The following is a 24,192-nucleotide window of genomic DNA, read 5'->3' on the forward strand; positions in this document are numbered from 1 at the left end:
TTATACATTTGAGTGTGGCCCCTAAGCCCTCGGGTCCAGAGACCCTCGAGCCACAAACGGACACCACCCCCGGATCTGAGCGGTTCGATCCGCTGCTGGGGCGGCACACCTGCTCACTACCTGTATTAATTGCACCTGTTTGACCTACTTACCTGTATAAAAGATACATGTCCACACACTCAATCACAGTTCATGCTCTTCATCATGGCCAAGAACAAAGAGCTGTCTAAGGACACCAAGGACAAAAATGATACAGTGGTTGATACCTTTTATTGGCTAACTGAACAGATGGTTACAAAAAACAAGCTTTCCAGACTACTCAGGTCTCAAAATGTAAAGATTCACATATTTAGGAAGAGACTCTTCAGATTTTGTGTTATACTGAGCCTGATGAAGACAACTGAGTAGTTTGGAAAGCTTGCTATTATTACCATCTCTTCAGTTAGCCAATAAAAGGTATCAACCACTGAGGACTCTCTGGTCTTTTAAACAATTGTTTTATTTAATTTTCTAAAAATTGCACCCAGGGTCGAACTGGGATGCCAGGGGCCTACCAGGGAAATTGCCTCTAAGGGCCCGCACTATGGCTACTATAAACGTTTTTATTAGTTGATCATTTCCGGCTTCTCTCAGTATAACGTGCGCCTTTTAGCAAACTCTACAGTGCGCAGAAGAGTCCTGTGCTGTGCCTGCAGATAGCGCAGAAGAGCCCTGTCCTGTGTCTGCAGATAGCGCGAGCTCTGTCCTGTGCCTGCAGATAGTGCAGTAGAGCCCTGTCCTGTGCCTGCAGATAGCGCATAGAGCCCTGTCCTGTGCCTGCAGATAGCGCAGGATTTCTTGTAGCATCTTAGTTATTGTAGTTAATAATGGAATCTGTTAGTCAGTCGCAGTTTTTCTTACACACGGACATTCCTTGTCCTAGGAAAACCACTGAGTCCATCAGCCAAATAATATTCAAACAGAAGCAGAACGTTATCCAGCATCTTCATATGGAAACATTTATTAACATTAATCCCCCTCTGCCGCCATCTATCTGGGAAATCCCCTGTAAGGGTGCGTGCCCAGCCGTCCACAATCAGTGTTTGCAGCATGTTGGCTATAGCATGGTTCAGCTGCATCCAAAACGCTGCGTTGTAAGTACAAGCACAGTGGATGGATTTCTAGAAATCCTGTGCACACTGTGCTTTTTTCCGCAGCAAACACTGTCCTGCGGAGCGTCTTTCTAGACCGCAGCATGTCAATTGTTTGCTGCGTTGAAGCGATGGCCGAGAGGACCACCGCAGTGCAGAGTAGGTTACAGTACACAAGACGAGGTGCGAACAAAAAGGGTGTATTTATTAACAGGCGGGGAAAGATATGGAGAAGGCAGGTTCAGGCACGGGTGTATACAGTGGCAAAACGGGATTTAACAACACTTTTGTATTCTCTAGCTGGTCCGCTCAATAGCACGGTGCTCCAACTATTATAGGTTCAAGAAACACAAAAACAGTCAGGTACAATGCTACTCTACACGTAACCTCTCTGACCTCTGCTAAACGGGCCACACGGATGCCGTGTTCTACAACCTGAAGCCTACATTAGCCCCTAGTATGTGCACAATATTCAACTCACAGTGATGCTGGGGACGTGGATCCAGTCCCGGGGGCCCCCCAACAACAGTCTCATCTGATGGTGCGCACTTCTCCTGGGCCGGGTTAAGGAGATCAAAATCTTCTTCTTGTGTCCGATTACTCGCTGGTTCCCTGGGATATGTGAGTCTCTCTCTCGATTCAGAAGAAAAACTACAATCCTCCGAGACACACCGGCTGTGTGTTCCTTCACAAGCTTCTAAAATCAAAACAGAAACTCACTTCTCTTCTTACACTCGGGCTGTCCATTAGCACACTTTCTGCAGGGGGAGCAGAACATTCCATTACCCCTCAACACGGGGAGGTTTCTGTCTCTTAAAGTGGCAGCATGTTTCTTATTGTCCATAGCAGTAGCACCCCCCAATATGCCTCCCCACTTAATGATGGTCGTCCTCGGCCATCACAGCTTCGAGCCCACTGTGTTTTGAAGGGAGGTTCAAACCTGTAGAGGAGACAACAATGGCAGTACAGCAGACCTAGTACATTGTTCAACATATCGGATTGGTGGAACCCCTGCAGTAGACCTCTGAGATCTTCTAAGATCTTGACTATCAGGCCCGGATTTACTAGCTTCCGGAGGAACACTTGCTGTGGGAGCTGCAGTGGAATCTTGGCTGGTCTCTTCTTCCCGTGGCGGTAGGGGCTCATCCATGGGATCTCCGTTTCTGGAAGGCTGAGGGTCCCCCCCTGCATCGGGGACTGTCCACCAGTCATCATCGACTTCACACACAGATGACGTAAGTTCAGGGAGTGGGGCAGAGACTGCAGGAGATCTTGGCATAGAAAGAGCTTCAGACCGGCATGGTCGCAACATATTTCTGTGTAGTACTCTAGGGCCGGACGCTCCATTCTCAATTTGCACCTTGTAGACCGGGCCGTCAGCATACACCCGTTCGAGTAGGGTTGAACTTCCCATCTTTCACTCAGTTTACCCTTGGGGCGTTTCTCTCTGACTAACACTTGATCTCCAGGTTGAAGCGGTATCTCTTGAATTGGTTTAGGGCTCATATGTTCTTTCTTCTGTAGCTGTTGACAAGCCAACCGACGTATCGTCTGTAATCGTTGTTGATGTTCTTTCACCCAGGAAGTGACAGTTCGTTCCATGAAATCCTCTGGCTGCTTCAAATTCAGCTCAATGATTTCTCGCCCAACTCTTCCAAACAGCAGTAGATATGGGGTGTAACCTGTAGTGGAGTGAACTCGGTTATTGTAGGCCCAGACCAGTTCTGCCAGGTAATCCGGCCAACATGCCTTCTTATCTTCCTCTAATGTTCTCAGCATTTGAAGTAGAGTTCGGTTGAAGCGTTCACATGCGCCATTGCCTTGGGGATGGTAAGGTGTAGTCCGAGATCGCTCGATGTCATACATACGACATAATTCCTCCATCACCTTGCCTTGAAAACATGCACCTTGATCGGAGTGGATCCGTTTCGGGCATCCATACACCCGGATGAAGTCTTGGCAGATGGCCCGTGCCGCCAACTCAGCAGTCTGATCTCTAGTCGGGGTGACTACAGCGAACTTGGAGAAATGGTCGGTCATAACCAAACAGTATTGTAGTCCCCGAGTGGAGTGTCCCACGAGGAGATAATCAATCATCAACAGTTCTAGCGGTTCTTTGGTCTGTATGGTCTGAACGGGTGCCCTTTGTTCGGTGATTTTAATGAGGTCGCATACTCGACATTGCCGGCAAACCTCTTCCACCACAGACTCCAACCTCGGGCAGTACACGTACTGCTGTAACCATTGGTAGGTCTTTGCAGGTCCGAAGTGAGCACCAAACTCGTGAGCTTCCTTAGCTACCTCTTGAGCCATTTTTCCGGGGATGACCACCTGCCATCTTGCTTCTATGTCTTTTGGCTGTTGTCTCTTTCGATATAACACTGATCCTCGAACTTCCAGTCTATCCCACTGGTGTAAGACACTCTTCATCTCGGCGTCCAGGTTAGCCCTTTCTTGTTTGTCTGGCTTCTGCTTCTCAGCTACCCAGTGTTTCATCTGTTGCAGCCCTTCATCTGCATCTTGAGCACGTCCCCATTCTTCATTGGTTCTCCCCAGGGACCGGGGCAGTGTGCAAGCCTGCCTACTCAACTGGGACGCAACCACCAAGGGCCCAAACTTGCTAAAATCTGGCGTTTCTTCCTCCTCTAATCGTTCATCGAGATCCCCCACTGGGGTCTCCACCGTCACTCTTGACAGCCCATCCGCATTTGCGTTTTCGGTAGCAGGGCGATAACAGATGGTAAAGTCAAACTTTGCAAGGCGAGCCACCCACCGTTGTTCCAAGGCTCCCAATTTGGTATTCTCAAGGTGGGCCAGAGGATTATTGTCTGTCCGGACCTGGATCTTGGTTCCTGTCAGGAAGCCAGCAAATTTCTCTGTCATGGCCCACACTAGGGCCAGGAGCTCTAGTTGAAAGGAGCTGTAATTGTGGGGGTTTCTTTCGCTGCCCCGCAGGGACCTACTGGCGTAACCAATGACTCTCTCATGTCCATTTTGCATCTGAGACAATACGGCACTGAGTCCATGAAGGCTACCATCTGTGTACAGAAGGAATGGTCGGTCGAAGTCCGCATAGGCCAGGATCGGGGCTGAAGTAAGGGCATTCTTCATAGCCTGAAAAGCCTCATCTTGTCTCTGAGCCCAAGAGATGCCCTGGTTCTTTGACACTCCGGCGGTCCCCCTCAGCAGCTCGTTCAAAGGACCCGCCACCTTTGCGAAGTCTTTGACGAACCGGCGGTAATACCCGGCGAGTCCAAGAAATGCCTCGAGTTCCCTCACCGTTCGAGGGACTGGCCACTTCTGAATGGCCGCCACCTTTTCTGCGGAGGGTAGGACTCCATCTTGTGTACTCGATCTCTCTCTTGAAGAGGTGGCATTTTTTGGGCTTCACCTTCAGGTTATGAGCCTGCAGTCTCCCGAGTACCTGTCCAAGCCGGTCAAGGTGTTCTTTGAACGTGGCCGAGAACACGATGATGTCATCCAGATAGATCAGGGTCGCTTCAAAATTTAGGTCTCCCAAGCACTTTTCCATCAGCCGTTGAAACGTGCCCGGAGCATTGGAGAGTCCAAAGGGCATCCAGTTAAACTCAAACAATCCCATCGGGAGGATGAACGCGGTCTTGGCTTTTTCTTTTTCCGCCACAGGTACTTGCCAGTACCCGCTTGCTAGATCCAAGGTGGAGAAGTACTTGGCCTTCCCCAAGGCCATCAAGGATTCTTCGATTCGTTGTAGTGGGTACGAGTCGCGAATGGTGCAAGCGTTGAGTTTTCTGTAGTCTACACAGAACCGGATGGTTCCATCCTTTTTCTTGACGAGTACCACCGGGGCCGCCCAAGGGCTCTGGCTGCCCTGCACTATTCCTGAATCCAGCATCTGCTTCAGTAATGTCTTTACCTCTTGGTACATCTTGGGAGGGATCTGTCGGTACCGTTCTCGAATCGGACGAGCTTCCCCGGTCGGTATCTCATGCATGATAGCTTCAGTGCAGCCAAAATCTTCAGCGTGGTGAGCGAATGCGGCCTGGTTCGCCCACTGCATATCTTCTACTGCTTGCACACGCTCAGGGCCCAGCGAATTCACATCCACTTCCATCTGATCGAGGATGGCCTTTCCACTCCACTCTGGGGATGGCATCTCTTTGGCCCTCGCAGAGACTGCTAGGGTCCACCCCACACCTTCTATCGGCAATCAGGATATCTCTTTATGACTCATTACCTCGCCTTTATGTACGTACACCAGGGCCAGATCCGTCCCTCGAGGCATTCAAGGCTCTGATAGGGACGCGTCCTTGTTGGACCACAGCTACCGTACGAGCTATCATAACTTCTTGGTCCACTCTTCCGGTTGCTACAGGCTGAACAATCACTTCTATCCCATCGAGATTGCGATAGGTTCCCACTGGGAGGTGTAATACACTTTCTCGGCCGGGAGGCAGGATTATAGGTTCCTTCCCAGGAGCCCTGATGACCCCTACCGTCTGATGAGATGGCACACTCTTCTGCGTCCCACAGACGCGGATCAGCCGTTGAAGTGCTTCCTGTGTAGGCTTATGTGTAGTAGCTTGCTTCCAGTATCCGGGTCCCCGTTTGGTGAACATAATCTGATCTAATTCACGTAGGACATTCATCCCCAATATTACAGGTACATCTTTGTTGATGGGCTCGGGGACTAGTAGGATCCCTTTTTTCCCCACTTCTTGCCCACAGATTCGAACATTCATCCACACAACTCCTGTGACCAGGATCGGTTGTTGATTAGCAGCAATCACCCGGATCAGGGTCTCTTTCTCTGGCTTGGCTAGTGTCTGGAAATGTTGATTGAAATATGCTTCTGGCATCGTCGTCACTTGTGACCCAGTATCTATCAAGCAATTCACTGGGACACTCTCGAATTCAGCACGTAGGATGGGACAACCAGCGATCAAATGTTCGCTATGATACGGGGCGGCCTCCCTTCTCGCCTCCCCCGCAGAGTGCCGCACTACTGCGGGTGTTGGTAGTTTAACGATGGCTTCCGTTGGTTTGAGTGTTATTCCGGCACTCCCTGGCAATATGCCCCCGACCTCCACATCCCCAGCAGTGGATGTCTTCTCCTCGCTGGGAAATACCTCGTGCCTCTGGTGGCTGACGAGAGGAAGCCTGCAGCCTCCAGTCCCCCATTGGTAGAGCCGAGGAATTATTGCGTGAGTATGATGGGCCACGTTGGAAGGAGGAGGATGCAGCTGGGTAGGGATGTTCACCAGACAAGTCCCTCATTCTTTGCTCCATCTGGGTCAGCTTCTCCTGTACGTTGAGAACGGATTTCTGTAAATCTTGCACCACCTGGACCAGTCCCACCTGGCAGTTTGGGTCCACTCTGGAGGTGGCGGTTTGTACGCGCACCACCCCAGATGCGTAACTTTCTTCTTTACTTCGGCCTACTGCTTCTGCTAGGATTTGACGAAAAGTAAGAGCCGGATTCGCTCGGACCCGATCTGCCAGGGCTCGTCACAAGGATACGCTATGCAATCCCAGAATAAACTGTTCCCGGAGTATCCGGTCGGTAGAGCCTATGCCGCCGAGTCCATCTGACTCCTTTCTCTGGACCTCCGCTAACACTTCTTGTAGTGCTGTTGCATACTGAGAGATCCCTTCTTCTTCCCGCTGCAGCCTCGAAAAAAATTTGGCGAAGATGTCCTGCGCTAGCAGTCTCGCCATAGATCTCTTCCAAGAATCCAACTAACTCTTTCAGGGTACTACGGGTGGGTTCTGGTTGTAGACAGACATTTCTACGTGCTTCTCCCTCTAGGGCAGTCAAAGCGATGTCCACCTCAAGCTCTGGGCCGATGTTATACACTTTCAGGGTGCTCTGCAGCCAGGACACCCAGTCGCACAGTGCCATGTTGTTGCCATCGAATTTTGGTAGCACACTAAATATGGTGCCCATTGGAAGTGTCCTTGCAGGGGTTCCACCATTGCCCACAGCACCCCCATTAATATTAGCGTTCCCGCCGTTGCTGTCTGCTGCCTCCATCTTGGTGACTGTACCCTGCTCGCAGCGCCACTTGAAGCGATGGCCGAGAGGACCAGAGCAGTGCAGAGTAGGTTACAGTACACAAGACGAGGTGCGAACAAAAAGGGTGTATTTATTAACAGGCGGGGAAAGATATGGAGAAGGCAGGTTCAGGCACAGGGTATACAGTGGCAAAACGGGATTTAACAACACTTTTGTATTCTCTAGCTGGTCCACTCAATAGCACGGTGCTCCAACTATTACAGGTTCAAGAAACACAAAAACAGTCAGGTACAATGCTACTCTACACGTAACCTCTCTGGCCTCTGCTAAACGGGCCACACGGATGCCGTGTTCTACAACCTGAAGCCTACTTTAGCCCCTAGTATGTGCACAATATTCAACTCAGTGATGCTGGGGACGTGGATCCAGTCCCGGGGGCCCCCCAACAGCAGTCTCATCTGAAGGTGCGCACTTCTCCTGGGCCGGGTTAAGGAGATCAAAATCTTCTTGTGTCCGATTACTCGCTGGTTCCCTGGGATATGTGAGTCTCTCTCTCGATTCAGAAGAAAAACTCCAATCCTCCGAGACACACCGGCTGTGTGTTCCTTCACACGCTTCTAAAATCAAAACAGAAACTCACTTCTCTTCTTACACTCAGGCTGTCCATTAGCACACTTTCTGCAGGGGGAGCAGAACATTCCATTACCCCTCAACACGGGGAGGTTTCTGTCTCTTAAAGTGGCAGCGTGTTTCTTATTGTCCATAGCAGTAGCACCCCCCAATAGCGTAATCGCATGCTCCTTCGTATGGAGAACACAAGCAGGAGACCGCAGCGCACTGAAGCCTGATCGTGGGTACAAGCAGCTGCGGTCTCCTGCAGAGGAGACTCGCAGCCCCGCAGTTCAGGACCCGCTCCATGCAGAACACAGTGAGTCCTGATCATGGGCACCTACCCTAAGAGTCAGTATGTGTTGGTGTGAAGCATTACCACCCAATACACTTTTCCATTTGGAGACTCTGGTGAATATTTGTCTTCACTATAGTTTCCAAACTAGTGTTACATGTTGGATAAATCCTTCACTAGTCCTGTGTATTCTGACAACACTGCTCTATAGACAGATCAGGCTTTTTTTTTTTTTACATATACAATATTTATACTGAAGGAAGCTCCTCCTGTACTATCATCACATATAGAGGCCCCCTGAAGAGTAATTACATATAGCCTAAGATAATAGCACTGACACTGGGGGTACAGGATAATGACACTGACACTGGGGGTACAGGATAATGACACTGACACTGGGGGTACAGGATAATGACACTGACACTGGGGGTACAGGATAATGACACTGACACTGGGGGTACAGGATAATGACACTGACACTGGGGTTACAGGATAATGACACTGACACTGGGGGTACAGGATAATGACACTGACACTGGGGGTACAGGATAATGACACTGACACTGGGGGTACATAATAATAATAATAATAATAATAATCTTTATTTCTATAGCGCCAACATATTCCGTAGCGCTTTACAATTCAGGAGGATCATATACATACAAGTAACAGTTATAGAAATACAATATTTAGAGGGGAAAAAATACAACCCTGCTCGTGAGAGCTTACAATCTACAATGAGATGGGGGGAGAGGCAAGGTTCAAGTACAGGATAATGACACTGGCACTGGGGATACAGGATATTGACACTGACACTGACACTGGGGATACGGGATAATGACACTGACACTGGAGGTACAGGATAATGACACTGACACTGGGGGTACAGGATAATGACACTGACACTGGGGGTACAGGATAATGACACTGACACTGGAGGTACAGGATACTCACACTGACACTGGGGGTACAGGATAATGACACTGACACTGGGGGTACAGGATAATGACACTGACAATGGGGGTACAGGATAATGACACTGGGGGTACAGGATAATGACACTGACACTGGGGATACAGGATAATGACACTGACACTGGAGGTACAGGATACTCACACTGACACTGGGGGTACAGGACAATGACACTGACACTGGGGGGTACACGATAATGACACTGACACTGGGGGTACAGGATAATGACACTGGGGGTACAGGATAATGACACTGACACTGGGGGTACAGGATAATGACACTGACACTGGGGGTACAGGATAATGACACTGGGGGTACAGGATAATGACACTGACACTGGAGGTACAGGATAATGACACTGACACTGGTGGGTACAGGATAATGACACTGGGGGTACAGGATAATGACACTGACACTGGAGGTACAGGATAATGACATTGGGGGTACAGGGTAATGACACTGGGGATACAGGATAATGACACTGACACTGGTGGGTACAGGATAATGACACTGGGGGTACAGGATAATGACACTGACACTGGAGGTACAGGATAATGACACTGGGGGTACAGGGTAATGACACTGACACTGGGGGTACAGGATAAGACACTGACACTGGTACAGGATAAGACACTTGATATCAAAGAATGGGAAAGCTGAAAGTTGAGGACAAGATGGATATCTATCACACCATAGAAAAGATGGATGATGATGAGGAAAAGAGCTTCTTTCCCTCAGCACAGCACCCAGCTTTCCCAATCCCATCCCATGCTGTGACTGCTGCTATCCCTCTTTCCCTAATCCCTACTACTGATATATGTCTACTGTGTGGACTTCACTCACATCATGCAGCAGGGACTCACACACCCTGGCTGCACCCCCCAAATTACACACACCCTGGCTGCACCCCCCAAATTTCACACGCCCTGGCTGCACCCCCCAAATTACACACACTCTGGCTGCACCCCCCAAATCACACGGCACAGATTTTTTTCCGTATATTATTATATTACCCCTCTCTTAAACACACTGAAATCGCATGTGCCACACACCCTGTATCCCTTAACACCCCTCTGTCACAGTGTGGACCCCCCATATGCCACTCACCCTGCACACTTCCCCCCCATGTCCCACTCCCCCCCCTCACCGGACACTTCTTCCTCCGGCCATCATCCCTGAACGGCAGCTCCTGCCTGGCTCCTCCCACACGGTCACGTTGGCATGAGTCATTGCAGGTCCTGCACCACTAGAATGCATCTTCTTCCTCTCGGATGGATCCTGCTCTGCACCTGCCGCACTCATAACCTCCGGGTGCCTCCAGGTCAGGAGCGCACCCCCCCCCCGCTGTCATCTGACTGCTGCCTGCAGCCTGCATACAATATTATCACCTGCGGTGGCGTCTGGTGAGCCGCGGCCGCAGGTCATTGTAGTACACCCGGCGGAGGCAGCATAGATTACAGGCAAGGGCGGGCCTACCGGGGTTTTCCCCGGTACCCCGCCACGCCAGACCGAGCCTGATTGCACCTGCAGTTGTTGCCTTCTAACCAAGCTGCTTACCTGTTGTCCTGTAGCCCATCCCAGCCTTATGCAGGTATACAATTTTGTCCCTGGCAGACACGGTACAAATATATATTTTACCTGTAGAGAATGAAAAAAATACAAGATGACTGTCAATTTTACTTGGTCTGGGGCTCCATGCAAGATCTTGCCTCATCTTGCCTCGTGGAGAAAGGATAATTCTGAGAAAGGTCACGAATCAGCCCAGAACTACACAGAAGGACCTGGTCAATGACATAATCAGAGCTGGGACCACAGTCTCAAAGATTAGGAACACACAACGACATCATAGATTAAAAACCTGCAGGGCATGCAAGGTCCTTCTGTTCATGGCAGCACAAGTCCTGGCCCCATTTCAAGTTTATCAATGACCATCTGGATGATCCAGAGGAGGCATGGGAAAAGGTCACGTGGTCAGATGAGACCAAAATAGAACTTTTTGGCATCAACTCCACTCGCGGTGTTTGGAGGAAGAAGGATGACAACCCCAAGAATTCTATCCCAGCCATGAAGCATGGGGGTTGAAACAACATGCTTCGGGGGGTGCTTTTCTGCAGAGGGACAGGATGACTACACATACAACCTCAGTAAGCTGTACACTCTGTAAAGCTGGTATTTGTGGAAGAGTGGCCAGAAAAAAGCCTTTTCTAAAGGCTGCTTTACACGTTGCAATATCTCGTGCAATCGCATTTGCGATTGCACCCGCCCCCATCGTTTGTGCGGCACGGGCAATTTGTTGTCCGTGTCGCACAATCCTGTAACCCCCGTCACACGTACTTACCTTCTGAACGACCTCGCTGTGGGCGGCGAACATCCACTTCCTGAAGGGGGAGGGACGTTCTGCATCACAGCGACGTCACACAACGGCCGGCCAATAGAAGCGGAGGGGCGTAGATGAGCGGAACGTAAACATCCCGCCCACCTCCTTCCTTCAGCATTGCCGGCGGGACGCAGGTAAGCTTCAGTTCATCATTCCTGGGGTGTCACATGGAGCGATGTGTGCTGCCCTGGGTACGATGAACAACAGGACGTGCGATTTTTAGAAAATGAGCGACGTGTCAGCGATGAACGAGAAGGTGAGTATTTCTGCTCGTTCATAGCTGTCACACGCTACGATATCACTAACGAGGCCGGATGTGCGTCACTTACGACGTGACCCCGCCGACATCTTGTTAGATATATCGTAGCGTGTAAAGCCCGCTTAAGAGCCAAAAATTGGAAGGCTCATTTTAATTTTGCCAAAAGACATATTGGAGACTCCCCAAATGTATGGCGAAAAGTGCTGTGATAAGAACAAAATTGAATGTTTTGGTAAGTGCTGTATCTGGCACCAAATTAACCAGCTCATCACCCCAAGAACACTATCCCCACTGTGAAACATGGTGGTGGCTGTCGAGGGAAATATGGATGCTGTAAAATACAGGGGAAGTCTTGAACAAAACCTGGTTCAGTCTGTCAGTGATTTGAGACTGGGACAGCGGTTCACATTCCAACAAGAACCTCATATTTTTTTGTACAGGATACAGCCAGGTCCCTTTCTGTTGGGCCTTGCATTGTGGAGTGTCTGTCCGTGCATGATACACAGGTGGGGTACGGCTTGGCAGCCCGCCTGATCTAATAGTATGGGTGTCACCTAATAGGTTGCGGGTTTGTGACTGTGTTATCTGCATGTGTGAACAGCGCTCTATGCAAGCCACTAGTGTGCGGTTTTATCATCTAGCAATCGCACCCCTTCATTCCATGGAGGTGTGTGTGTGATTTGCTCCTCGTGCACCTGATGCTTCCACTTTAGTGGGGGTTTAGCTGTATCCTGGTAGAGTACTAGTTTTTGGCCTGGGCGATGTACACACTGCAGCCCATTTTGCTGTAAGTAATACTTAATTTTTGGAGGATATTTTCCTCTTTTTGTTGCTATTTTCACATTCCAACAAGACAATGACCCAAAGCATATTAATAAAGCAACACTTGAGTGATTTAAGGGGAAATGGGTAAATCAATTTGAGTGGCCTAGTCAAAGTCCAGACCTTAATCCAATTGAAAATGTGTGGTCAGACTTGAAGATTGCTGTTCACCAGAGAAAACCATCTAACTTGAAGGAGCTGAAGCTGCTTTGCCTTGAGGTGTTGGCAAAAATAATACAGTAGTGGTAAAATGTGGAAAGCTCAGAGCCTTATCCAAAGCAACTTGCAGCTCTAATTTCTGCAAAAGGATGCTCTACAAAGTACTGACTTTAGGGGAGTGAATAGTTATGCACACTGAAGGTTTCAGTTATGTTGTCCTATTTGTTATTTGCTTCATAATACAATGGGAAAAAAACAAACAAAAACAAAAAAATGTGAAATTCCAGGTTGTGCGATATCAAAAGACAAAAAGTGCCAGGGGGTGAATACTTTCTGAAGCCTTGGTTGAAACTGTTGGCACCCTTGACATTATTCTAGAAAATGAAGTAATTCTCCCAGAAAATTATTGCACTTACACATATTTTGTTATACACATGCTTATTTAATTTGTGTGTATTGCAACAACACAAAAAAGAGAAAAAAAAAGGCAAAATGAACAGTATTTCACACAAATGACAACATTGTTAGCAGCTTGCACCCTCAAGTTAATAATTGGTTGCACACCCTTTGGAAAAAATAACTGCAATCAATTGAATCATATAACTATCAACACTCTTATTTTGCAAACTGCTCCAGGTCTCTAAAACTAAGAGGGTGTCTTTTACCAACAGAGATGCTATAGTGCCATGGGTTGTAAACTTCTTGATTATGTTGCGCACTGTAGACAAAGAAACATCAATAACTCAGGGGATGGACTTGTAATCTTGAGATTGTTGATATTTTTCAACAATTTGGTTCTCAAATTCTCAGAGAACGCTCCTCTTTCTTTTCTCCATGTTTAGCTATTAGGGAATGAAAGAAAAGGCTGTAATTTGTAGCATGCAGAAAGAAAAAAATATTTCAAACACCAGGAGCAAAACAGTATCAATGCAGTAACATGACAAGAATCTGCATAACTTATTATTTGCTAAATAGTTGCAAGTCAAATTTATTTATGAGATAGCCAAGATGATTGTCTATAAAATGAAGGAAGTCCCACGCTCAAAGCTGCAGTAGACGGTGAGATATGAAGCCTGAAAGTCCAAAGTTCGACACATTGTTACACTTTTGCTTGTCAGTGTATATTACTAATGCCTTTAAACAGTGTGGATTATGTCAGAACTGGATGTTTGGGATTATTAAAGGTGTGAAAGAGAGTTTTTTTGTATTGTAAATTAAAGGATTTTTCGGCTTGTGTTTATTTTTTGTCACTTACAGATTAGCAATGGGGGGTCTCATAAATGCATAAGGGCATAGTGGTAGCTGTGAGGTGTTATTAACCCCTTTTATTACCTTGATTGCCACCGCACCAGGGTCATAGGGATGAGCTGGGAAAAGTACCGGGATTGTCGCATCTAATTGATGCGACATTTCTGGGCAGCTACAGGCTGCTATTTTTATGCTGGGGAGAACCAATAACCATGGGTCTCACCAGCCTGAGACTACCAGACCCCAGATGTCATGGCTGGGTTTCAAAATTGGGGCAGATCACATGCCATTTTTTTAAATTATTTGTTTAAATAATTTTTTTTATTATTATAAAAAAACAGCATGGGGTCCCTGGTATTTTGATACCCAGCCAAGATAAGCACATGGCTGCAGCCTGTAGCTGTATGCTTTATCTGTGCTGGGTTTCATAATATGTGGGGATCCTAAGTCAATTTTTTCATTTATTTATATACCACTATAGACATGCACTCAGTGTATGTGAGTCTAAGCAGTCACACATGCTGTGATACAGGGTGGGGACGCAGTCTGACTGCAACCAATCAGAGACGCTGGGACTACCTGTGGCTAGGGGAAGTAGTGATTATATATGAGGGTAATGAGTGGCCCTGGAAGCAGTGTTACAGCTGTGCAGGAGACTTGGTAAGTTTACCGCGCCTGCTTTATTCCAAATTTCTTTCTTTTCCCCCTTTTTTTTTATTACCTGGGTGGCTGGATCTGGATAGTTACCCTGAGTTCCCTGAAAACTCCGAGCCCAGGGTTGGTGCATGGGTACTAGGTATCCCAAGCGGATCCAGACTTTTACAGTCTATGTTCGCCGATCACTACTGGTGAGACATACCTTTGTTCCATGCCCCAAAGACACTTTCCATTAATAGAACATGTAAATGAAAAAAATATTAGCACAATGATATAGGAGATGTGCCATATTGATTGCGGTGCATGGAAACTCCAAACGGTTCCTGAGTGATAGAGAGCATTGAAGAGGACTTGTAGAAAATCCAGCAACCACCAAAAATGTATATAATGAAAATATCACATTAATTGGAGACTTAAAAAGTCTTGAAATCAAGACTAAAACCTTATTGCTTGAAACACATAGACCCGTTGTCTTCTATTTTTTCACACTCATGTTTTTACCCTTCTTTTAAGGGTGTTTTACACGAGACGAGCTATCGCACGATGCATCGTCGGGGTCACGGTTTTCGTGACGCACATTCGGCATCGTACACGATGTTGTCTCGTGTGACACCTCCTAGCGATGCAGTATCGCTCACAAATCATGAGTCGTGTACTTGTCGCTAAGTTTCATAAAATTGTTTAATTAAATGGCGCCGGTTGTTCATCGTTTTCGTGGCATCACACGTTGCTCCGTGTGACACCACGGGAACGATGAACACAGCTTACCTGCGTCCCGCGGCTCCCGCTGGCTATGTGGAAGGAAGGAGGTGGGCGGGATGTTTACATCCCGCTCATCTCTGCCCCTCCGCTTCTATTAGCCGGCTGCCGTGTGATGTCGCTGTGACGCCGAACGTCCCTCCCACTTCAGGAAGTGGACGTTCGTCGCCCACAGCGAGGTCGTCCGGAAGGTAAGTGCGTGGGACAGGGGTTAAACGAGTTTGTGTGCCACAGGTAGCGATTTGCCTCTGACGCAAAAACGAGGGGGGCAGGTATGATTGCTCGTGCTATCGCACGATAGATCGACTCGTGTAAAGCAGGCTTTATTTTTAAATTTTCAATAAATATGACGTTTAAACTATTTACATTTTTGGCAATTGCTGGATTTTTTAGATTTCATGTTCAACTTACCAGTAATGCTTGCTGAATGAATTTTTTTTGATAAATATTAGTAGTCGTTTAAATAAGTAAATTGCACAATTTTTACTATGGATTTTTCATTCATTCCTTCATTCATTCACTCATTTATTCATTCATTCGATAACCCTGATATGCAGTTTGCAGCTGGATGAAGTTTAGGGATTTTCTCTTGTGGAAGTGTTCTTCTCAGTAACATAGACTGGATGTGAGGTCTGTATGTATCAAGGGCACTGCTGTCTTCATGAACAGCACAGCTTCTAACTTGCACTTATTTTCCTTTTTTATGTTTTCTTCCATATCTGAGCCTATTTTCTATGCCCTCCATGAGACAGTAGATACATTCCTCCCAGAATTCTCTGTACAACCCTCTCACCTTCTCTGCTGCTATCTCTAACATTGACAGAAGGGAAGAGGAGACCAGAAAGAGGTCAGAACTGAGCAGGGACTCTTTGGGATTTGTATCAATTTCACTAAGTTAGATAAATTATTAACCAACATTCTGCAGCAGTAAATTAAATAAATTTATTTGGAAAGTTGTTTCATTTTGCAATTAACAAACTAATGAACAATGGAAAAAATCTGTCCAAAGGTGTATATAGTTGTTAAATAAATTATTCTCTAAATTAAGACTTTTGTTCTAAGTCATCCTTATGCAATTCATGGTGACACCTGGGTCTCAGTAGCAGTTTACATGTTTGACTTATATATTTTCCTTATTGCGACACTCTGTCTATGCAGGAAAATACTGCACAACTACATTCTGGTTACTGGAGCTACATTGCAGCTCCTGCAATCAGTGGTAATTAGCGCCCTGTGACTTTAAAAGTTTGATACGTACTCATCTAGAATAGCATTGTACCTCCTGTATTCCCAGGATTGTGTTGGGTCTAGCAGATATTGTAGAATTGACTCTCACAACCACAGATCAGAAAGTATAATAACGCATTCTAATGATATACAGTTACTTTGGGTGCTGGAAATACTTTATTTTATAAATTAATTTTTCTGTCATCTGTTTCCACAGACATATAACGTAGATCGCCAAGTTCCTGACAGTGCCGGTACAGCAACAGCTTATCTGTGTGGAGTGAAAGGAAACTATGGAACCATTGGATTAACAGCCGCTGCTACAAGATCCAACTGTAGCACTCAGGCTGGGAATGAGGTTGAGTCAGTACTAAAGAGAGCAAAGGCAGCAGGTACACAGAGTGTGACAAGTGTTACCAGTATATAAGTATACAGCTTAGTCATACTAGCTATCATTTCATCCTATTATACGGACATTTAAAAGCGAACTTGTTACTCAATTTATGCTGCCCAAATCATAGAAATAAGGATATAGAGCCCCAAAACATCACAGAAAAAAGAGTCATAGTCTTACAAAGCCATCCACAAATTGTCTCCTCCATATATCTCTGAACTAATCTCTCACTACACTCCAACACGTAATCTCCAGTCCTCCCAAGATCTCCTTCTCTCCTCCTCTCTCATTCGCTCCTCATGCAACCGCCTCCAAGACTTCTCCTGAACATCCCCAGTCTTCTGGAACTCGCTGCCTCAACACATCAGATTATCTACTACACTTGCAAACTTCAAATGGAACCTAAAGACTCATCTGTTCAGAACTGTCTATAATCTACAATGACCTCACTGCTTCACCACTGTGCGGAGCTGCCGCCCCACCACCATGCTGGAACTGCTGCCCCACCACCGTGCGGAGCTGCCGCCCCACCACCGTGCTGGAACTGCTGCCCCACCCCCGTGCGGAGCTGCCGCCCGACCACCGTGCGGAGCTGCCGCCCGACCCCCCCACCCCACCTACTGTCTCCTCCCCAAAATCCTTTAGAATGAAAGGGCCCTCTTCCCTCTGTACTAGTCTGTCTATTGTAACTTGTATATGTGTTCTGTATGTAACCCCCTTATCATGTACAGCACCATGGAATCAATGGTACTCTATAAATAAATAATAATAATAATAAAAAAATAGTCACCAATACTAACGCACTGCGGAATGCAGCAAGGCCCCATGATAAAAGGTGAAAGCAGCACAGGTGCGAAATACTGAAGAAACAACCACTCACAACTTATCAATCGTGCGGTGCAGTGGGTGGTTGGCTAGTACTATAAATGTACACGGGTAAGGCACATACTGTAGTGCAATAGTAAAGTGACCTGGTATTTGTAAGTATGGCTACTTTTTACTGTGTTGCCCAATCTACAGGCAGCATGAATCAGAGCTGGATGTACAATTGCAGACAGTTCGAAGAGCCAGTTGAAAACTATTGGGAGAGTCTGACTAGTCCATCGTGGCCTGAGGATCGCTTCTCCCCACCTCGCTCACAGTATCTCTACAGGTCTCTCCCTTTTATGTCCATAGGTAGAGACCTATCATTCACCTGGAGCAGATTAGAGGAAAGCTGGCCCTATGGCTCTTAATACCTTGAGTCCTATGAAACACCAGAGAGTTCTAGAGTAACTCATACTTGTCTAAAGTCATACAACTTGGATTGCATTCATGCTGCCCGTGGTACACTTTAAGCCCCTTTCTGATTTTTATAAGAAATGCCATTGAGACACATTTGCATATTCTGTGCTCTTTGAGATCTATTTTGTTGGATGATTCCATTGAAAATTAAATGGTTAAGAGAAAATGTTCATGAGTATCTCTGTAGAATGGGTATGATGGGTATGCTTGTCATCAAATAGGTTTGTTTTTTATTTCTTTTACAATATAAATAAAACATATTTTTCTGCATTTAACAGGAAAGTCTGTGGGAATCGTGACAACAACACGTGTCCAACATGCCTCTCCATCTGGAACTTATGCCCACATCGCTGATCGAGACTGGTATTCTGATGCCAACATGACTCCGGAAGCTCTGAATTTAGGGTGCCAAGATATTGCTTACCAGTTGGTTTATAACACTGAAATAGATGTAAGTATAGGGAGACACATGTAAAGTGGCAACTGGTCAATTGAAAAAATTATTATTTTCAATCAGCTAATTCGCACTAATTGGAGTCATTGAATATAGTGCCCCTTTCTGTTCCACAAATGCTCCAAAACAGCATGTCTGTTAATCACTGTGCACAAGGACCAAAAGAAAAATGCCGGCACTACCACCACACCTAGTCTCATTGAAAATAGGATCAAACTAAATATGTCCAGATAATAGCCATTAAAGCCAGATTAGAGAAACTGGGTGTATGTCGTGCTGTCACCAGAAAGTCCAGATGATGTTTAAATTTCTTTTAGTCAGGTCAACGCGTTTCAGAGAACTCTGACTTTTTCATCTGGACAATCAAGAAAAAATTGAACGGTTGATTTGTTCTTGAATGTCCCGATGAAGGAGACGGAGTTCTCTGAAACGCGTTGACCTGAATAAAAGAAATTTAAATTAATCAACATCTGGACTTTCTGGTGACAGCGCGTCATATACATGGTTTCTCAAATCTGGCTTTGATGTTTATGTGATGCCCTGGACTAATCAGGTCGTCACAGGGTTCTGCACAATTTTTCTCTTCCCGTGCAGGGCTCAACCCCTCATGGTTCTGGGAACCTAACCTGCAGTACTGCCTCCATCAGCATTCACAAATCCTTGTGATACCCTGCACCACACCTGCCAGGCACACCAGTGGGCTGCTTAAGCGGAATAGGGCCACCCACCTAGGAGTCAGGCAGGGAGGTGGGAGGTGACAGAGTAGTGTAGTGCTGACTAGTGATGAGCGAGTATGCTTGTTACTACTCAGTACTCGCACGAGTATCACTGTACTCGGGCTATTCGGCGGGGACCGAGTAATCTCGCGATACTCGTGCTGTACTCGTGGTCTTCATCCCTGCATGTTGGCGCTCTTTTGAGAGCCAGCCCTCATGCAGGGATTGGCTGGCAGACCACTGCAATGCCACAGCCCTGTTAGTTGTGGAATTGCAGTGATTGGCCGGCCCGCACAGCGTGACCGAGCCTTTATACCGGCGGGCGCGCTGTGCTCTGCTCACAGCCATCCAGACAGTCAGTGCAGGGAGAGTGTCGCTGCTTCAGGGAAAGGTTTGCGGCCCTTTATAGCTATTTCCGTAGCAGGTCTGCAAACAGTGTGACCAGAAGTCCTTCTCAGGACTATTCTAGTTGTATACAGGCAGGCAGGGTATAGCCAGGTCGGAGTACAGTAGCAGAGTCCTTCTCAGGACTATTGTTGCTGTATACAGGCAGGGTATAGCCAGGTCGGAATACAGGCGAGTGACCAGAAGAGTCCTTGTCAGGACTATTGTAGCAGTATACAGGCAGGCAGGCAGGCAGGGTATATAGCCATTCCTAGTGGTGACCGTATACCAGCCTTCATCATATCTGGGGCTGGTGTACACAGTCTAAAACAGTCCAGATAGTGTCAGACTTCTCAGTAATTTTTTCTCCTAAAAACCTGTTAGGTTCTTAGAGCGTCCGTGCTTGCATTTAAAAACCGCACGTGTGTGCCTGTTGGTGGCAGCGTACAGGTGCACTTGTGTGCGTTTTTCACAAACTATTATATAACGCACAAGTCTAGTGTATAATACACGTCAGTCAGCAGTGGCTGATAGTGTCAGACTTCTCAGTAATTTTTTCTCCTAAAAACCTGTTAGGTTCTTAGTGCGTCCGTGCTTGCATTTAAAAACCGCACGTGTGTGCCTGTTGGTGGCAGCGTACAGGTGCACTTGTGTGCGTTTTTCACAAACTATTATATAACACACAAGTCTAGTGTATTATACACGTCAGTCAGCAGTGGTTGATAGTGTCAGACTTCTCAGTAATTTTTTCTCCTAAAAACCTGTTAGGTTCTTAGTGCGTCCGTGCTTGCATTTAAAAACCGCACGTGTGTGCCTGTCGGTGGCAGTGTACAGGTGCACTTGTGTGCGTTTTTCACAAACTATTATATAACGCACAAGTGTAATGTATAATACACGTAAGTCAGCAGTGTCTGATAGTGTCAGACTTCTCAGTAATTGTCGCTCCTAAAAACCTGTTAGGTTCTTAGTGCGTCCGTGCTTGCATTTAAAAACCGCACGTGTGTGCCTGTCGGTGGCAGCGTACAGGTGTACTTGTGTGCGTTTTTCACAAACTATTATATAACGCACAAGTGTAGTGTATAATACACGTCAGTCAGCAGTGGCTGATAGTGTCAGACTTCTCAGTAATTGTCGCTCCTAAAAACCTGTTAGGTTCTTAGTGCGTCCGTGCTTGCATTTAAAAACCGCACGTGTGTGCCTGTCGGTGGCAGCGTACAGGTGTACTTGTGTGCGTTTTTCACAAACTATTATATAACGCACAAGTGTAGTGTATAATACACGTCAGTCAGCAGTGGCTGATAGTGTCAGACTTCTCAGTAATTGTCGCTCCTAAAAACCTGTTAGGTTCTTAGTGCGTCCGTGCTTGCATTTAAAAACCGCACGTGTGTGCCTGTCGGTGGCAGCGTACAGGTGTACTTGTGTGCGTTTTTCACAAACTATTATATAACGCACAAGTGTAGTGTATAATACACGTCAGTCAGCAGTGGCTGATAGTGTCAGACTTCTCAGTAATTGTCGCTCCTAAAAACCTGTTAGGTTCTTAGTGCGTCCGTGCTTGCATTTAAAAACCGCATGTGTGTGCCTGTCGGTGGCAGCGTACAGGTGCACTTGTGTGCGTTTTTCACAAACTATTATATAACGCACAAGTCTAGTGTATAATACACGTCAGCACAGCACAGCATTGCAAAATGCGCAAGGGCGTTGGCAAGGAACAAGGAAGTGGACGTGATGGTGGTGCAGGCAGAGGCCGAGGTCGTGGGCAAGATCTAATTTCGCCACAACAAAGGGCCACATCTAGTCGCTCGCACGTCCTGTCCCAAATTCTTGGGGACTGCAGCAGTACACCGCTCTTGAACCAAGACCAGTGTCAACAGGTTGTTAGTTGGATAGCGGATAATGCTTCCAGTCAGATTGGCACCACCACAAACACTCTGTCTTCCACACGGTCAAGTGTCAGTAGCCGTGATACTGCACCGCACATTTCAGAACCTGATCCTCCTTCCTACCACAAGGCTGAGTACACGTCCTCGGACATTAATGATCCCACACTTGGACACTCGGAAGAGCTGTTCACGTTTCAATTCGCACATTCTGGCCTCTCGCCAGCTCATGTTGAAGTGGGTCATGAGGAGATCGTATGTACAGATGCCCAAATATTTGAGCAGCCACGTTCTCACGAAGTTGGCAACGTGTCTCAACAAGGGGTGGACGATGATGAGACACAATTGTCAGGAAGTCAGGAGGAGGAGCAGGGTGCGGAAGAGGAAGACGACGTGGTGGATGATCCAGTAACTGACCCAACCTGGCAGGAGGATATGCAGAGCGAGGACAGCAGTGCACAGGGGGAGGGAGGCGTAGCATCCCAACAGGCAGTAAGAAGCAGGGTGGTGGCTCCAGGCAGAAGTCAGGCAACCGTTCCCCGGAACAACAACACGACACAAGGTGCCTGTACAAATGTTAGGTCTTCCCGAGTCTGGCAGTTTTTTAAGTTGGCTCCAGATGATTCTAAAAAGGCCATTTGCAACACCTGCCGTGCCAGCATCAGCAGGGGTACCAAAACTAGCAGCCTGACCACCACCAGCATGATCAGGCACATGTCAGCCAAGCACCCGACTTTGTGGGAAGTACAACAGAGTCGAGGAGCAGTGCTTGCTGATGTCACTGCTACGTCTTCGCTGGTTGTGCATGCGAGCCAATCCCCTGTCCATGCTGCGTGCGAACAAGCCTCCTCCGGTCCTGCACCTGCAGTTGCCTACGCAGAAATAACACCATCATCAAGCACGTCCTTGTCCCAGCGCAGTGTTCAGTTATCCATTCAGCAAACCTTTGAACGCAGGCGCAAATACACTGCCAAAGCCCCACATGCCACAGTTCTAAATGCTAACATTTCGCGACTGCTTGCGCTGGAAATGTTGCCTTTTAGGCTGGTGGAGACAGAAGCATTCCGCGACCTGATGGCGGCAGCTGTCCCACGTTACTCGGTCTCCAGCCGCCACTATTTCTCCCGGTGTGCCGTCCCCGCGTTGCATAACCACGTGTCACAAAACATCACACGTGCCCTGAACAACGCTGTTTCACCCAAAGTCCACCTAACCACAGACACGTGGACAAGTGCTTGTGGGCAAGGCCGCTACATCTCGTTGACGGCACACTGGGTTAATATTGTGGAAGCTGGGACCCAGTCTGAGCGAGGGACGGAACACGTCCTTCCCACACCAAGGTTTGCAGGCCCTACCTCAGTCAGGGTTTCACCCACACTCTACAGCTCCGGAATGTCATGCTCTTCAGCCTCCTCCTCCTCCTGCGCATCCTCATCCACTTTACCCTCCACACTAGTCCCAAGCTGGAAGCACTGCAGCACTGCCTCGGCGAAGCGGCAACAGGCTGTGCTGAAGCTAATCTGCATAGGTGACAAACCCCACAATGCAGAAGAGGTGTGGACAGCTCTGAAACAGCAGGCAGATCACTGGCTCACACCTCTGAACCTAAAGCCAGGAAAGGTCGTGTGTGACAATGGCCGGAACCTGGTGGCGGCTTTGAGGCGAGGCCAGCTGACACATGTTCCATGCGTGGCCCATGTGCTCAACCTCGTGGTTCAGCGGTTTCTAAAGTCATACCCAGAGCTGTCTGATCTGCTGGTAAAAGTTCACCGCCTGTCTGCACATTTTCGAAAGTCACCTACTGCTTCAGCCGGCCTTGCCGGCTTTCAGCGCCGTTTGCATCTTCCGGCTCACAGACTGGTGTGTGATGTCCCCACGCGTTGGAATTCAACTCTGCACATGTTGGTCAGGATATGTGAGCAGAAGAGGGCAGTTGTTGAGTACCTGCATCACCTAAGCCGTCGGGAAATGGGTCAAACTCCACACATAACACCTGAGGAGTGGAGATGGATGTCCGACCTATGTACCATCCTCCAAAACTTTGAGGACTCCACCAAGATGGTGAGTGGTGATGACGCCATTATTAGCGTCACCATACCGCTACTCTGCCTTCTAAAACGGTCTCTGCTCAAAAACAAACATGATGCATTGCAGGCGGAGCGCGATGAGTTGCAGCAAGAAACAGTAGTGGGTGTGGGTGATAACACACAGCCCAGCCTCGTCTCATCACAACGTGCAGTGGAGGACTATGACGAGGAGGAGGATGAAGACATGGAGCAACTCTCCGGCCAAATTGAGGATATGACATGCACACCAGTCATATCCTCGGTTCAGCGTGGCTGGCCAGAGGACAGGGTAGATGAGGAGGAGGAGGAGGAGGACAGCATGTTCAGTCATCGTGTTGGTCAGGCTACTGAAGTCCTGGCTGTTAAGAGTCTGGCGCACATGGCTGACTTTATGGTAAGCTGCCTGTCTCGTGACCCTCGCGTTAAGAACATCTTGGCCGACAATCATTACTGGTTGGTAACACTGTTAGACCCACGCTACAAGGAGAACTTTATGTCTCTTATT

At 47.6% G+C, this 24,192-nt stretch overlaps 2 protein-coding genes across 4 annotated transcripts in view; one reads left to right on the forward strand and one right to left on the reverse strand.

Moving 5' to 3' along the window:
- LOC142296608 (uncharacterized) overlaps positions 1-24,192 on the reverse strand; it is a 173,771-nt gene that overhangs the window by 97,267 nt on the left and 52,312 nt on the right. The gene's annotated exons all lie outside the window — the stretch shown is intronic.
- LOC142296606 (intestinal-type alkaline phosphatase-like) overlaps positions 1-24,192 on the forward strand; it is a 120,834-nt gene that overhangs the window by 23,175 nt on the left and 73,467 nt on the right. The window contains exons 4-5 of the mRNA XM_075340411.1: positions 16,727-16,901; positions 18,466-18,638. Of these exons, the coding sequence (XP_075196526.1) occupies positions 16,727-16,901; positions 18,466-18,638 (348 nt within the window). The remainder of the gene's footprint in view (positions 1-16,726; positions 16,902-18,465; positions 18,639-24,192) is intronic.

The sequence above is a fragment of the Anomaloglossus baeobatrachus genome, chromosome 3 (assembly GCF_048569485.1).
Source record: "Anomaloglossus baeobatrachus isolate aAnoBae1 chromosome 3, aAnoBae1.hap1, whole genome shotgun sequence".
Taxonomy (NCBI): domain Eukaryota; kingdom Metazoa; phylum Chordata; class Amphibia; order Anura; family Aromobatidae; genus Anomaloglossus; species Anomaloglossus baeobatrachus.